The sequence below is a fragment of the Dendropsophus ebraccatus genome, chromosome 1 (genome assembly GCF_027789765.1).
Source record: "Dendropsophus ebraccatus isolate aDenEbr1 chromosome 1, aDenEbr1.pat, whole genome shotgun sequence".
NCBI classification, from domain to species: Eukaryota; Metazoa; Chordata; class Amphibia; order Anura; family Hylidae; genus Dendropsophus; species Dendropsophus ebraccatus.
Genome location: NC_091454.1, coordinates 153191142 through 153205084, shown reverse-complemented (window position 1 = coordinate 153205084; position 13943 = coordinate 153191142). Strand labels below are relative to the sequence as shown.

Here is a 13943-nt window from a genome sequence, read left to right as displayed (position 1 = left end):
CATGTTCCGGCGTGGTCAACGCCTTTGGCTTATACGAAGTGGATGATGATTGAGAAGCTTTGGATTGCCCCGGTACATCCTAACTCTCTTTTATGGGCCACCCCGACTACGGCACTACATGGACCAATGTTAGGCCCCATAGTACACACCCGACAGATTTGGCGTACCTGTGTTAAAAAGTTCCCCCTAGTCTCTAAAAACTCCCCTATGACCTCTTTTCTTTATCATCCCGATCTCCCAGCCAGTATGACTAGTGGGATGACTAGAGTCTGGCAAGCTAGTAAACTATTCAGATTTGCCGACATCGTCAATCCCAGAGATAGAACCCTCCTACCATTCTCCGCATTGGCCGCTGACCATGGGCTACCCCCTACAGCACAGTACCAGTACCTCCAGATCAAACATTTCATGAGTACACTCTTCACGTCTACTACGGTCTCCTCGCCCACAGACTTTGAAAGGTTGTGTAAAGCGGGAGTCTCTACTAAAGGTTTAATTTCCGACATATACCGCATCCTAAAGAGCCCCTCTCCTGATGAAGACGTTAGATATCCCTATATGTCTAAGTGGGAGGCGCTCTTTGGGAGGCAGTTACCCCAATCTATATGGAGTATTATCTGGGACAGGGCAGCCAAGACGTCTATATGCACCACGTATAAAGAAAACCAATACAAACTGATGTTTTTCTGGTATCACACACCCGAATTTTTGCACGCCATGAACCCAGGACTACCCAATATTTGTTGGAGATGTGGGAGGGGAGTAGGCACTTTACAACATATCTATTGGACATGCCCCTTGATTGCTTCCTACTGGGTAATGGTACGGGACCTGATAAAGGAATTCAGTGGATTGGAAATCCCCCTAGATCCAGTTTTCTATTTATTCAATGTACCCTCAGTGAAATTAGGCCGCAAGATTACGAAATTGCTGCTCCATGTTCTTACCGCAGCCAGATGTTTGATAGCCAGATTCTGGAAGAGAACAGTCATACCCACCAGGAATGATCTGTATGCTCGTATTCGAGACGTTAGGAATATGGAGCAGTTAACAGCAATGATCAATAATAGACTCGACTACCTTAATAAGGTTTGGAATCTGTGGGACGTCTTTTGGGCGGAAATGGAATCAGCTCGTGCCAGGGACTCAAGGATCGGGCAGATTCAAGGACCTATACGTCCCCAACCTGCCCCCCCCCACTCCCCCCCTCCCCCCCCGTTAGGTCTCTTGTCTTTTGTTTTATTTTTCTTATTTCCATTGCTTGATACTGATATAATGTTGATGGTTATGTATAACTAAGATTGTTTGAGACGCAGACGATGCTTTAATATTGACTATATGTTATATGTTATACAATATTGTTATATCTGGATCGCAGTTTACGCCTTCCAATTGTAAACTTCCTTTATTGTATAAAACAAAACCCCCAATAAACATACAATTGAAAAAAAAATAAAATAAAAAGACCATCTGCATATTTTTACATTTTGTGGTTTTGCCATAATCTGCACAAAACTGAAGCAAAACCACTGCGACTGTACCACAATTTATGCAGAACTATACTGTATAAGGAGTGAAGGTGTGTAAAGATCCTTTTACATTAGCCAATTTTTCAGCCACGAGATGCCACAAACAAATGCCAATCAGCAAGATCAGCGCTCGTTAGCAGTGCCTTTACATGACACAGGAAATCAAGCAGTTAGGCTGCACAAACAATCCATGTATTGCCATAGTCTCCGGGATAGGGTCAGTTACTGAACCCCTTTCCCAATATTTGGATTGGCTTTTGCGCCCTTTGTTGAACGAAATACCAGCATTAATCAAAGACACGAACGACTTCTTAACAACGATAAACGACATCGGGTGGCAGGAGGGGGCGTACCTAGCCACCATCGATGTCGAAAGCCTATACACGAAAATACCCCAAAAATTAGGAGTGGATACCATCCGGAAGCTCCTCGAGAAAACAGAAGTGAGCCCGGATCTGTGTGATTTTGTATGTGAAGGCTTATTATTTGTCCTGGAGAACAACAATTTTGTTTTTGGTGACAAATGGTATAGGCAATGCAGCGGCACGGCGATGGGGACACCGGTCGCATGTACTTTGGCAAACCTCTTCCTGGCCGGCTTTGAGCGTGAGAATATTTTTAGTATAAAAAATCCATACTCCAGATTTATGAAATGTTATCTGCGTTTTGTGGACGACATATTTATAATCTGGATAGGTACAAAGGAACAGTTTTCTGACTTCGTATGCTACCTTAATAACAACTATTATAATATGTCGTTCACCAGCAAGATAGACGATAAAGAAACCGAATTTCTAGATGTCTTAGTCCAAATAAAAGAAGAAACTCTAATAACAGCAAGTTATCGGAAGCCTACGGCTTCAAACACCTTACTTCATCGTGAAAGCTACCATCCTACACACGTAAAACTGGCCGTTCCATACGGCCAATATTTACGGTTAAGACGTATAAACGGAACAGATGAACTGTATTTAGAAAAAGCAAATGAACTTACCTACCGTCTAGCCCAGAGAGGATACTCCAGGGTAGATTTAGAGGCAGCAAAAAATAGAGCTTTTAGGAAACAAAGAAGCGAACTACTAACAAATAATAAAAAATATAAAAAAACATCAAAAGCACAATTAAGGTTTGCCTTTGCCTTCAAATTCTGCCCCTTAGCGGATAAAATACGTGAAACCATTCAAAAAAACTGGTACCTCATAGAAAAAGATGAAGTTTTATCACAAATTTATCCCGATAAACCTATAGTGACCTTTAAAAGATGCAAGAATTTAAAAGATATACTAGTACATAGCAGGTTCAAAGGAGAAAAAAAGAATCAGTCATGGCTTAAAAATACTGCCCCGAAAGGTATGCACAAATGCGGGAATTGCAAGTGGTGTGAACAATGCCTTACCACAAAAACCGTAACACTGGGTGGTCACATTTGTGACATCACAGATTTTATTTGTTGTAAGACCAGGGGAGTAGTCTACGCCATAATATGCGAATGTGGCGTTCACTACATAGGCAAAACAATAAGAAGTCTAAATAAAAGATTCTATGAACACGTATATTCCTGTAGAACGGAAAGAGGAGCCACTAGGCTGATAAAACACGTAAATGAAATGCATGGAGGGAACACCAAGTGTTTGAAGTTCGTAGGCTTAGAGCGTGTGTTCAATAAAGCCGGACAGGACACAAATAAAATATTATTGCAGAAAGAAGCCCGGCTTATACTTAGAACAAGAGCGCAAGCCGATATAGGATTAAATGATAAGATCGAACTGAATATGTTCATTTAAGTCACATGCTTGTAATAAGAGAATTACGTCTGCTTGTTTTTATCCAGAATGTAACGCCTACTGCTGTACGTCATCGGGGGCAGGTTTTTAAACCCAGTACGGACAGGAGAGGCGAGGTCTGACGAAGCGCGCAAGCGCGAACCAGCTGTTACCTATCACATAGGTGCTTGGCGTCCTGACAGAAGCCCTGCACATGTCCTGTAAGTTTTTACTATTCCGTTATAAATAAAGAAGATCACGCAAAAGGGTGAGTGCCCTCTCTATTTTCTCTTATTGTGGATTATCAATCCATGTATTGTTCGCACAGTCATGGAAACTGACAGCATGGATATACATATATCCGTGCTGTCAGTTTCCAGATCACACAGCAGTTCATACTTACCTAGTGCGTTGCTGCTGTGATCCAGCATTCTCCCGCTCTCTTGTCCAGCCGCTGTGTTATCAGGCCCTGCCTCCTCCAGCTGTCAATCATTCTGGAGGATATGGCAGTCTGAACATGCAGCAGCTGGACAGGAGAGCCAGAGAAGAGGATGCCAGATCAAAACAGCAGTACAGTAGGTAAGTATTTACTGCTATGTTATCTGCAAACTGACAGCACGGATATATGATGTCAGTTTGCTTTTATCATTATCAGCCTCACATCCCCTTTCCGTTTCTAGCAATGCTCCTGGGCAATAATAAGTCCATGTAAAAGGCATGTATAAGTTCCATTGTTATGAGTTCATCAGTATTCACTATGGCTGATCGGTGTGCAGATAACAAATAAAAATAGTATATTAAAACCTAACATTTTATGTCATGATATTTTGCAGTAAATAAAGGAAACCTATGAATCTTGATACACGATTAGATAAAAAGCAGACTCAGCATTGTACATTGAGGCTGAATTTATTCCCTGTGGAGACTAAAAGGATTAAGATATCAGTTAATTATAACAAACTCTTTCCAGCCATAGTGATGAAATTACAGTTTATTATATTCTATTCCCCATTTAATAAGGTAAAACTTGACCCTAAAACAAGTGTGTTAACCCATAACGGGCCTTGGTGGAAATCCCTAGGTGAGGTAATCACGCATCTCGAGGCGAGGGGTCAAAAGAGTTGGTGTTATTTCAAGGTCAATGCATCATATCCTATGAAGCTGCAGGCTATTAGCTGCATCAGAATATTGGCTATGCTGAGAGGCATGCAGATGTTCTTGTCAGCACAAAAGTCTGAAACACAATTTTTGATATCCCACATGGCTACACTTAATGGAGAACTGAAACGTCTACCCCACCAACGCACAACTGCGTAATCTGGAAAGGATATTGTTAACGCATCCCGGCAGAAAGGGAAATTTAATTTTAGCTTACATAATTCATTAAAGTTAGAGCCTTATCCCACAAGGTTATATTCATATATCACTATCCCTCATTTCTTTTTTTTTTTTACATAGCAAGAAATTTTTGACAGGACTAACACAGAATCTCTCTCCAATATTATCAAAGAAGGATCCTATAAAATCCTTATAAGATAGCACCTTATTCCTACATTTACTCATCTCACTGTTCACTCCTATAGAAAAGGACAGAACACCCCACTACAGCATTATCCCTATCTGGATATACATGGCATATCCACACCCCATATGCTATAAATGTCTCACAGCTGACAGTCACAACTCTGGGAGTTGCAATTATCATTATACTGAGGGCTCCCAGACCCCTCTGGCCTGCTTGTAGCCACTTGAGATGGCCAGAAAGCCAAAAACAAGCAATCAAGCTCTTTTACATAGTTTGTGTAACTCTCATTAACATCAATGGAAGTTGAGCAAAGAGCATATTACTGCAAAATGTATTAACACACTAACGCACTGGAACCAAGGGGCCTAAACCAACCTTTAAAGCGACTCTGTACCCACAATCTGATACCCCCTCCCCCCACAAACCGCTTGTACCTTCGGATAGCTGCTTTTAATCCAAGATCTGTCCTGTGGTCCATTTGGCAGGTGATGCAGTTATTGTCATAAAAAAACATCTTTTTAACTGTCAGCCCTTTGGTCGTGGCCTACATTGTGTATGCATTATGCTGGCACACCCTCTCTGTCCCTCCTCCCCACCCATCATTAGGAATGCTCCAAGCAGATTGCCTCCTATTCATCACCTGTGTGAGCCCGGCACATGGGCTGGGTCATTAAGGCCCGTGTAGTTTTTACTGCAGAGGAATAGGAAAAATGGTGAAGAGGGTGTGGAGGAGGGACGGAGAGGTTGTGCCAGCCTAATGCATACACAATCTAAGCCCCGGCCGTTGGACATGGGGCTGCCAGTTTAAAAGTTGTTTTTATGACAATAACTGCATCAGCTGCCGAACGGACCCCAGGACAGGTCTTTGATTAAAAGCAGCTATCTGAAGGTACAAGTGGTTTGGGGGGTCAGATTGTGGGTACAGAGTCGCTTTAACAACAGCCCCAGAACATTACATTTGGCAGACAGGTAACATTCTCTTGATTTAAATCAAACCCAGAGTCATCCATTAGACTGCCACATAGAGAAATATTAATTATCCCACCAAACACATTTCCACTGCTTCAGAGTCCAGTAATGACATGATTTATAAGACTCTATACATCAATGGAAGTGTGCTTGGTGATGCAAATGCTTATATGTAGCTACATGGCCAAACCTACTATTTGTGCTGATTTTAATGCCAGATGAGGTTTGGAACTTTGCAGGTAATGCGTCCTTAGTGCCACTCAGAACTGAGGACCCCCCTCCCTTGAAGCCCCATTTCATACACTATACCCTTCCGCACTCAGGACCCAACTTTACAGCATACTTCTCCTTATCAACATAAATTTCATTGCACAGGGGTAAATAAGCTGCGAATACACAGCAAAATTTTCAGAAAAATCTAGTTGTTAAAAATTCACAGAATAAATCCATGATGAATATACTTACTAAGGTGGCAGTAACCCAAAATCAGTGCTACAGTGTATTTCCAAAATCACCTAAAATATAAATTTACATTAAAGGGTACCTAAAATAAAAAAAATAAAAAAAACTTCTGACTTGTTAAAGCAGCACTAAAACAGTGGTGGGAAACCTGCAGCCCTCCAGCTGTTACAACGCTACAATTCCCATCATGCCTAGACAGCCAAAGCCTGTGGAAGGTCCGATCTGTATGCAACTTCTGCAGACTGCAATTATTGGAACTGAATCCTATAGTTGACAGAATGCAGGCATCATCATGCGGTGATGGAATTCACAACATTACACAACCTTTTCTTCTCTCTAATGACAAGGCAAGATAAACAGTGCCTGTAATTCATTTCCACTGCTAAGCAGGGAGGGGATTTATGCCCATGCATTTGTTATATCACCTTCTAGCCAAATTACTTCTGAGCCAAAGCCAAAATATATAGCAAACTTTTACTTTAAATTTGCTGCAACTGTATCTAAACAGCCATCCATCAATTCAAAAACTCAGTACACAATTTGCTTGCATATTCATGCATTATATTAAAAGTGCTTGAGAATATGTATAAAATGTGTAAACATTTCAGGCATAAATTCACCACATGATGGAGCACCGCATCAATGGAGGATGTAAGAAATTTGGGGAAACTTGTTCTAGCCACAAATAGAAAAGCTATAGTCAATAGTGCTATAATGATTATAAAAGTCAAATCAGCTGTGAGCACACAGAAAGTACTAACATACTCAAAGTGTCACTGTCGTTTACATTTTTTTGGGCAGAAATCAATAGTAAAGGTGTTTTTAAGAAACTTTGTAATTGGGTTTATTAGCTGAAAATGCATTTTTATCATGAAAAAGTAGTTTGAAGCTCTCCCCCCTGTCTTCATTGTTCTCTTATAGAGAGGGGAGGGGTAGATGGAGATGAGACACAAAAACAGGAAGACAAAGAGTTAATTTACAGCTACATCATCGGGCTATAGGGTGTGTTAGCCGTGACGAAGTGCGCCTGCGCACGAAACAGCCGTCGCTTTATGCACCCCTATGCGTCCTCCCTCACCTGCGTGATGTCCCAGTGGATTGTTTTGTACAAAGAACCCTAATAAAGACTGAAGAGAAGTCGGGTGAGTGCCGCTAGTTCATTTTCTTTATGCTATATTGATCATCGGGCTATCTACTCTGAAGTCAGCACTGACCTCTCTGACCTCTGAATACGGCTTTCACACAGCTCCCACTGTGTAATCCTTTTTTCTCTGCTGGCAACTAATCTCCCTCCTCCCCTTTCCATAGGTTACACAGGGCACGTCTGATATAAAAGAATCGAGATTTCCTGATAATGAGCAGTGAATGAGAGAGAGGAGGGAGGGGGGCTGGGAGAAGGCTTTTTGAATGCAGATAATGGCATATTTGCCTTATAAACCCAATTACAAAGTTTCTTAAAATCGCCTGGACTATTAATTTCTGTGTGTGTGGGGGGGTGACAGTGACACTTTAAAGGGGAACTCCAGAGAATTTATTTGTTTTTTGCTTTTTTTGTTTGTTTTTATTATAATGACATGACACTAACCATTGATACCTATTCATACTAATGAACAACAACATAGTGTTATGTAACACATTATGTCATATACTGTAAAAACCCTCTAACCTCTTAGTATAAGTATAAGCCAGAAATATTCTAAGACTGGAAAATATTTTATATATATATATATATGCTTCCATCTACACTGTTACCTTTCCCATACAACACCTGGTACACATAGGACTGCCACTTCTTTTATAAACAACACTTCAAAAAGATAACTTGGCAAGACTTCAGTCAGAGGTCTTTAATATCTTTAGGAAAAATATGGTTGGCTTCAAACAAAAAGGGAGAAGGTATGTTCACTGATACAATGTCAGATAAAGATTCACAGGTCATCTATTATACTTTGGAGTAAAACTGGTGCACGTGAATGCACTTAGTTAATAAAAGATTTTGATGTTTATTTCCTTCTTTCAGATTTTTCCAGATGTTTTTGTTTTTTGGCATGTCCAAAAACACGGCACACTTCTGGCCAAACGTGTGCCATTTTTGCAGATGGATAATGCTAAAAGGCTGTGTTCACACACTGCAGCTTTTGTGCAGTTTTATATGCTCTGCCTTTTTCGGCACCTCTGCCACACTGTGTGGCAGTAATCCTGTAAGTCAGGGATTTGACCAGTTCACACTTAAGATATAAAAATAAGATTTCTTTTCCCCTTCTGTAAAATTTTAAAGCCATTTTTCAAAATTACAATATTGATAGGTTTTTATAAAAGGTCTTCAAGGCGTTGGGTGTTGTACACCAGTAAGTAGATATAGCAGCCTTGTCCCAATTGAGTGAATTTAGAAAAAGGATGCCATGCATAAACACCAAAGGGCCTTTTACACATTCCGATTATCGTCCAGAAGTGTGGCTAGGAACTCAAAGTGACAGCAATCAGCCGAAGACCAAGCAAACACCCGATTGTTGGCTGATCCGGTCAATAATGATAAATGGAAGCTCTCAGCACAGATATGTATATATCTGGGCTGTCAGTTTCAAGATCACAAGCAGTCTATACTTACCAGTCACGCTGTTTGTGATCCGTAAATCTGGTTACCTGATTCTGCTGTAACTTCAGGCTGACAGACGGAGAAGGCGGGTCTGAAGATACAGCCTGTGTGAGGACCAGAAAGCCAGATGCCAGATCACAAGCAGCGTGACTGGTAAGTATACACTGTTAGTGATCTGGAAACTGACAGCCAAAATATAAACATATCTGTGCTGTCAGTTTCAGGGCTGCACGAACAATACAGTAATTGTTCGTGCAGCCCATTTACTCGATTTCTTATACCGTATAAAGGCACAGCAAACAAGCCACCGATTTCGCTGATCAGTGCTCATTTGTGGCCCCCACAGCCGAGCAGTCTCTACATCTAAAAGCACCCTTAATGTATGATGTGCCGATGTACAGAGCCATGTAAACAATATATAGGATGTGAGGACATGCCATTAATGTTGTGATCTCAGAAATATATATGTTAGAGAAATATATCTACAGATAGTAATACTAAAAAAGGGCTAAAGCAAAGCATAACTCAACAGCAAAATCTCATTAGTAAGTATGGTTACATTTTTACAATTGAGCCTTAGGGTACAAACACACACACCGTATATGCAGCAGATACGCAGTAGATCTGCAGCAGATTTGATGGTGCAGATTTGATGCTGTGTTCAATTTTTTAGATCTAATCTGCTGAGTATCCCCTTTAGGGTACAAACACACACACATACGCAGCAGATTAGATCTAAATAACTGAACACAGCATCAAATCTGCACCATCAAATCCGCTGCAGATCTGCTGCGTATACGGTGTGTGTGTGTTTGTACCCTTAGGCTGGGTTCACACTACGTATATTTCAGTCAGTATTGTGGTCCTCATATTGCGACCAAAACCAGGAGTGGATTGAAAACACAGAAAGGCTCTGTTCACACAATGTTGAAATTGAGTGGATGGCCGCCATATAATGGCAAATATTTGCTGTTATTTTAAAACAACGGCTGTTATATTGAAATAATTGCAGTTATTTACTGTTATATGGCGGCCATCCACTCAATTTCAACATTGTGTGGACAGAGCCTTTCTGTGTTTTTAATCCACTCCTGGTTTTGGTTGCAATATGAGGACCACAATACTGACTGAAAAATACGTAGTGTGAACCCAGCCTTAGGGTGTTTTAACAAACATCAGTATCAGCCATTGCTGCCATGTTTTACCCTGCAATGCAGGCAAGCCCTTTAATTGCTGCAAGAACAGGTGCTGTCCACAATTATCTTTGAATTGCCAGTGTCGGTGATCATTCTGGCCACTAGCACTTGTGATTTACCACTAACTGCACAAGTCCAGGTGCCGCCAGCAATTATGGTACATGGCAGCCATGGTTGACACTACCCATAATTTACATTTTTTTCTTACATGACCCCTTGAAATTTTAATCAGGACTGTTTAGTAATTTGTCCAAACTTCTCATATGTTGACCACCTTTAAAAAAAACAAAAAAAAAAAAACCACAGAATCTCACTATAACTAATGGATATAATGAATAAAGAAGGGGTTTTAATAAGGGCAATGCTTCTGGGAAATGTACGTCAAGAGCTTATTTTAAACCACAGAGAAAATTTTGTTAAATTAAGAGCCATCAGTAATGGAAGAAAATAACTGTAGTCACTTGATTTATTGACTCCCCTGAAGCCTCAGCTGCTCACAGTCTAAATGTGAAAGTCTAATCAATAAAGGACACATGATTTTTCTACAAATGGAAACATATGAGTTCAAGGCAAGCTTTGTTCAAACTTTTACTACTGAGGAGACAGAGAATAACATTGGCCAGCGAACAGCGGAGATTTCTTACCTTTCTGTGGTCAACTGACAGCTGTGAGAAAACCAGCTGAACTGCTAACAATACTATGGAGCTGACCAATCTGCAAAGAAAAACAGAGCTGGTAATGTAAAGATAACTTAATATTCACTCCAGCATTCCAGCTGCATACCAGCACATTGGCTAGCAATTACAGATGCCGCATTCTTTATAAATTAACGTCTGCCTACAGTATACACACATCAGTAAAAAGGGAAACATTTGCTTCATTAATTCACAAAAACATATTCCTATTTCACAATGGGGTCATGTACAGCTCAGAGAACCTGGTATGGGCTTCCCTCCACTTAGGGCAAGGAGATATAGATACGTTCACTGGATGGAAAATACAGTATAATGGTGCGTTCACACCTACAGGATCTGCAGCTGATTTTCTGCAGCAGATTTCATTTAAATAACTGAACACAGCATCAAATCTGCTGCAGATCTGCTGCAGATCCTGTAGGTGTGAACGCACCCTAAGGGTACAAACACACACGCCGTATACACAGCGTATTTACTGCTGCGATACGCAGCAAATACGCAACAAATATGCAGCAGATACGCAGCAGATTAGATCTAAATAACTGAACACAGCATCAAATCTGCTGCAGATCTGCTGCGTATCTGCTGCGTATACGGTGTGTGTGTTTGTACCCTAATGCAGGTAATACAAAGGATAATGTCAACAAAATAAAAATCATAAAACATTTAATTGAACTCCCACTTTTCAACAATATTTATTTTTGGGAACCAAAATATAGAAACATAGAAATAAACCTTTTTAGCCTCAAACAGCAATAGCGTTAAACTCTAGAATTTTAACTGCATACAGAAACGTCTAGGAGGCTAATAGGAGCTTACTGCAAACACATCTGTTAATGTTATTGATAGCATCTTCTCTCATCTGGTGTTGCACAGCCTGGCTTCTATGTCTACACGCTATTCTACTTGTCAAAGGTGAAAGGTTAATTAAAGGGGTTATCCAGTGAAAATCTTTTTTCTTTCGAATCAACCGGTTTCAGAAAATTATGTGGATTTGTAATTTACTTCTATTTAAAAATCAGTCAATTCAGTCTTTCAGCACTTATCAGCTTCTGTATGTCCTGCAGAAAATTTTTTTTAAGTCTGACACTCTGCTAACATCTATGTCCGAGACAGGAACTGTCCAGAGCAGTAGAGGTTTTCTGTGGGGATTTGCTACTACTCTGGACAGTTCCTGTCCTGGACAGAGATGTCAGCAGAGAGCACTGTGTCAGACTGAAAAGAAAACAACATTTCCTGCAGGACATACAGCAGTTGATAAGTATGAAGAGACTTGGGATTCTTAAATAGAAGTAAATAACAAGTCTATATAATTGTCTGAAAACAGTTCATTTAAAAGAAAAAGATTTTCGCCAGAGTGCCCCTTTAAGGAGTGGTGCTGATGTGCGTTTGTATGACATGAGCATTTTATAATTTAACCCTACAGCCGTGTTAAAAGAAGTAGATTTCAAATTCTGAATTAAAAAAAAAAAGTTTCTATGCATTAAACCAAAAAGTGTAATAATCTGGTGTACATATCCATATCAGAGTACTGAGGTAATCCATAGAACTAGATTTTATACATAAGGGAACATGTCACATAGTTAATTTCAGTTGTGAGTTTGTAGAACATTTAGTTGTGAATTATTCTAGAAGTGTGTCACCCCTGGGGATTAAGAGGGCAGGAGGCTTTCCCACTTCCTAAATATATATATATATATATATATAAATATATATATATATATATATATATATATATATATATATATATATATATATATATATATATACACACACACACACACACATACAGTACAGCAGGATGTGTGCAGCTAAACTTTCTATTTCTAGAGAAATGTCATAGATTATTGTAGTGTCCAGGATATGGTAGGGAAGATACATATAGAACCTTTATCGCAGTGTATGGTGTCTAGTATTACTATCCTGCCTTCTCTAGGCCTCCAGCAGTATAATTTAGCTGCCATTCAATCATCCACTTGTAAAATTGACAGTAGGCTTGTAGGATAAGGAATGCAGGACAAATGGTGGTGATGGTGTTTTCCCTGCTAAAAGAGGTGCTGTAAAACGAGAGAGGACAGGCAGACTTCTTCACGAAGGGAACTCCTCACTGCACAGCTAATTTCAACATCGCAAACCTAATAAGTCTTCTGAGGAATCTCCTTTATATGAAGTGTGACTCTCTAAAGATAAGCTCTCAGTCTGGGAAAGGACAGGCTATGCCTCGGCCTAGGGGAGTTACAACCACGATGATGGCATGAACCTTGTTTGTTTGAGGTACTGTATACTACATAGTGACCTACAACATACCAAGGATCTCATAGTGAAGGACCCTGTGGGTGTTTAGCATAAGGGTAAATCTTTGCACTATGCTGAAAAAAAAGTTTCGAACTGTTTGGAACCAAATCCACTATGCTGGAGTGGAAATTTTTTTGTGTATATCGTGGCAATGGCAATCCTGTGAGCTAAAGTGCCATCAAGTTACCACATTGTGATCAAAGCCCATTCTATGAGACTATAGATCTCTGCTGAAAAAAGACTGCTTTGTTGAATTTAGAGACTGTTACTGTTTGAAAGACTATAATGAGGAATTCTGCAAGCAGGTTGTGGGGTTATTACAGTCTAGCATACTGCATAGGGAAGCTGCCTAAAAACTTCTGGCAGACCCTGCTGTAAAGAGAGAGAGTGCTGTTACTTAGGACAACCTGCCGGCACCATATGGAATAAACGTTATATTGCCAAGAGTTCATGTGTTTCTGGAAGGTGGTTGCCAATCCTAGAGGACCTGTGACGCTAAGGCGTACTAATGTGGTTGCTCCCAGTGACCATCATTGAGGTACCAGGAAGCTAACCAATGTGCACCTGACTTGAGACCTGAAAACTTCAAAAAATGTGGACTGATGGTGGGTGGAATCCCACTGTTTGCTGAATGGGATTGTCGCCAATAACTGTCAAAGGTCCTTTCAGAGATATTGCAGTTTATTAACTAGGGCCAGGAGACTAGGGAGACCATGCTGATTTATTTTAAAATTTGTTTTGAAACTGTAAAGCGTGAACAAGAAAATTTTGAAGAACTTAACATGGAATTTATTATTGGCAGAGACATCCTTTGTTTTTGGTAAATGTGGGAGAAAGAAAAAATTTCAGAAAACCATAATGCCTGCTCTTTGGGAAGTTCTCTACAGAATATACTTGCTGAACTGCCTAAGAT

At 40.2% G+C, this 13943-nt stretch overlaps 1 protein-coding gene across 4 annotated transcripts in view; it reads right to left on the bottom strand.

The window, feature by feature from the left end:
• Nucleotides 1-13943, bottom strand: part of THSD4 (thrombospondin type 1 domain containing 4) — a 527908-nt gene that overhangs the window by 471068 nt on the left and 42897 nt on the right. For 3 of the 4 annotated variants that reach the window (XM_069982054.1, XM_069982070.1, XM_069982063.1), the window contains exon 3: nt 10685-10754. In XM_069982054.1, coding sequence (XP_069838155.1) covers nt 10685-10754 — 70 coding nt within the window. Of the gene's footprint in view, nt 1-6251; nt 6302-10684; nt 10756-13943 lie in introns of those variants that run through there. The other variant, XM_069982075.1, reaches the window with a different exon arrangement.